Source organism: Mirounga leonina, unplaced genomic scaffold (genome assembly GCF_011800145.1).
Source record: "Mirounga leonina isolate KUSES-001 unplaced genomic scaffold, KU_Mleo_1.0 Mir_168, whole genome shotgun sequence".
NCBI lineage: Eukaryota > Metazoa > Chordata > Mammalia > Carnivora > Phocidae > Mirounga > Mirounga leonina.
The window spans coordinates 33246768-33250062 of record NW_023270426.1 but is presented as its reverse complement, the minus strand read 5'-3'; the positions used below and the strand labels follow the sequence as shown (position 1 = coordinate 33250062).

The 3295-nt window shown below is 41.1% G+C and overlaps 1 protein-coding gene across 1 annotated transcript; it reads left to right on the top strand.

The window, feature by feature from the left end:
- Positions 1 to 939: 939 nt before the first annotated feature.
- On the top strand, positions 940 to 2480 carry ACTBL2 (actin beta like 2). The gene has a single exon (XM_035014462.1). The coding sequence runs from the start codon at positions 1269 to 1271 to the stop codon at positions 2397 to 2399; it is 1131 nt and encodes a 376-aa protein (XP_034870353.1). The 5' UTR covers positions 940 to 1268; the 3' UTR covers positions 2400 to 2480.
- Positions 2481 to 3295: the final 815 nt, after the last annotated feature.

Here is a 3295-nt window from a genome sequence, read left to right as displayed (position 1 = left end):
TTACATAGCACAATGGGAGCAAAGTAATGAACTTTCATAATCGCTGTTTCTAGGTACACATCTTACTAGACCATCTATATTTTTATATTGAAAATAAAATGCAAACAAACTATTACTAGGAAAGGATCAGGGTGTAAATACTGTATATCCTAAAATCAAAGGAAAGCTAATACTATTCTAAGTATGTACATTTTCATAACCATAGAGAGGAATGATGTTATAATACATTACATGAATCTTGAAGATCAAAATGTTTTAAAGATCAGCTCAAATACATCATTTTAAAATTTATCTTATCACCTAATTATGTTCACTGTTATACAACTAAAGAGTTATTACAAACAAATAAAATTTTTATACTCTGCATTTAATCTAATAAATCATGTAACACAGTTAGTCATTGAGCCTCTATGTAGTCAACATGGACCCAATAACCCAAGTTCTGGGCATAGTAAGTGCTTAATATAATTTGGTTGTTAGGAATTTATATCAAGAAAGAAAATCTGAAGTGGGTTACTTTACTGATCACTTTATTGCTTTTAGTTGTTCTCTGATGGATAAGAAGTCTATTAAATATCCCTAAATTTTGCACAACACAAACAGCTGTCAGGCCACCCTTGGCCATTTATTATTTTCATCCATTAAAATGATTCCAGTCATGATGACATCCTGTGGGATTAGGACCTTAATGGGAAAGAAGATCTTCAAAAAGTGAAGTTTCAGCATTGGGCTCCTCATAAGAACAATATATTAAGAATGAAAAGTTAAAGCTAGTGTGCAGAAAATGGACCCAGAGGGTAAAGTGAGGAGGAGGGAGTGGTCCTCCCAGCAGTGTTCCCACACCTCACACTACCTTTCTTTCATCTTGCTTTGACATCCCCCACTGCAGCATCATTGTTATCTAGAGACTGAGCCAACGCATGCTGACAACCATGTGTGGGTTGCCTAATTACAGTAACCTCAGATTTGGCCACTTGGTAGCCAATTTTCTCTTTATGAAGGAAGGTCTACTAATGATTTATATAATCATCATCATCATTATTAATACCTCAAAGGCAACCCCACCCAGAAATGCTGGGAACTGGTGGGACAGGACATGGGTGGGGCCAGTGTGTACCTTTAAATACCTGTCATCTCAGCACAGGATCCCCTCTCCGAAGGCAGTTCTAGAGTGTTTCAGCCTGTTCATTCTCTCCTTGACGCTGTAGTCTGCTATTTACTCTATATTTAACTTCTGTTCACCTTTCTGGAAGATTCCAGCCAGCACCATGACTGATGATGAGCTGTCTGCCTTGGTGGTAGATAATGGGTCAGGGATGTGCAAGGCAGGCTTTGGTGGTGATGATGCCCCCCGGGCTGTGTTCCCCTCCATGGTAGGGCGTCCCCGGCATCAGGGGGTCATGGTTGGCATGGGCCAGAAGGACTGCTATGTGGGGGATGAGGCTCAGAGCAAGAGAGGCATCCTGACCCTTAAGTATCCCATTGAACATGGAGTGGTCACCAACTGGGATGACATGGAGAAGATCTGGCACCACACTTTCTACAACGAGCTCCGTGTGGCACCGGATGAGCATCCCATCCTCCTCACCGAGGCACCTCTCAACCCTAAGATCAACCGGGAAAAGATGACTCAGATCATGTTTGAGGCCTTCAATACACCGGCCATGTATGTGGCTATCCAGGCTGTGCTGTCCCTCTATGCCTCAGGGCGGACCACAGGCATTGTGATGGATTCTGGGGATGGGGTTACTCATACTGTGCCCATCTATGAAGGTTATGCCCTGCCTCATGCCATTCTACGCCTGGATCTGGCTGGCAGAGACCTGACTGACTATCTCATGAAGATTCTGACAGAACGAGGCTACAACTTCACCACCACAGCCGAGCGGGAGATTGTTCGTGATGTCAAAGAGAAGCTGTGCTACGTGGCCCTGGACTTTGAGCAAGAGATGGTCAGTGCTGCTGCATCCTCCTCGCTTGAAAGGAGCTATGAGCTTCCTGATGGGCAAGTGATCACCATTGGGAATGAACGCTTTCGATGCCCTGAATCCATTTTCCAGCCTTCCTTTTTGGGCATTGAGTCCAGTGGGATCCATGAGACAACTTTCAACTCTATCATGAAGTGCGATGTAGATATTCGCAAGGATCTATATGCCAACATCGTGTTGTCTGGAGGCAGCACTATGTACCCTGGCATTGCTGACCGGATGCAGAAGGAAATCATAACCCTGGCACCTAGCACCATGAAAATCAAGATCATAGCTCCCCCAGAGAGGAAGTATTCCGTTTGGATTGGGGGCTCCATTCTGGCCAGCCTGTCTACATTCCAGCAGATGTGGATCAGTAAGCAGGAATATGATGAGGCTGGTCCTCCAATAGTTCATAGAAAATGTTTCTGAACGGTCTTCATGCTAATAGGTTTACATTTTTTCCTTTTCTAGGTCATAGTGATGGTACTGCTTTTATCCACTTTCCATTGAGTCAAGATAAATACTCTGCTCTTGCTAGTGTAGAACCAGAAAACTGATCTCCATTAGAGTATTGTGGGCTCCTGCCCAGCTAACTACATCTTGATCTTTATCAACTCAAGGAGAATTCTGATACCGTATTCTATTTTCTTCACCTATAGAGTTCAAAGAAATGTTGTCCTGCTTAAATTAAAATGAGTGATCAGGAGTAAAATCATGAGAAATGTCCCTTCAGAATGGATAACTAGCACTTCCAAGCTTTAAAAACTAGTTCGTGCTTTAAATACTTAACAATAAGCTATATAACCCTATAAAAATGTGTATGTTAGCAAACATGTCTTATTAGTCAGTATTTTTGTTTTGTTTTTCTCCTTTATATAGAGATAATGAATTATATGGGTCAATAATATCCATATATACATAAGCACCAGGGAAATAAAATATTATATCTTACAAGACACTGATAAATCTGGCTGTCTAAACAGCTAATGGAAATTTTTTAACTCATCAACAGTCACTGTTTTAGTAGCTATGTATTTTAATTGTTTCCCTTATTAAATAAGCATAATGAAACAGCCGATATTCCATTAATGTTGTTTATAAATCAACTAAATTTTCAGCTCAGAGTGGAGTTCTGCTGGTGAAACACATATTTTAATGTCTAACTTAATGAATTTCATTCTACTTGTAAAACAGCAAAACTACAGATAATGCCTAACTTTTAAAATAGAAATGTTGGGGCACCTGGGTAGCTCAGTCAGTTAAGTGTCCAACCCTTGATTTCGGCTCAGGTCATGAACTCAGAGTCGTGACATTAAGCCCCGAGA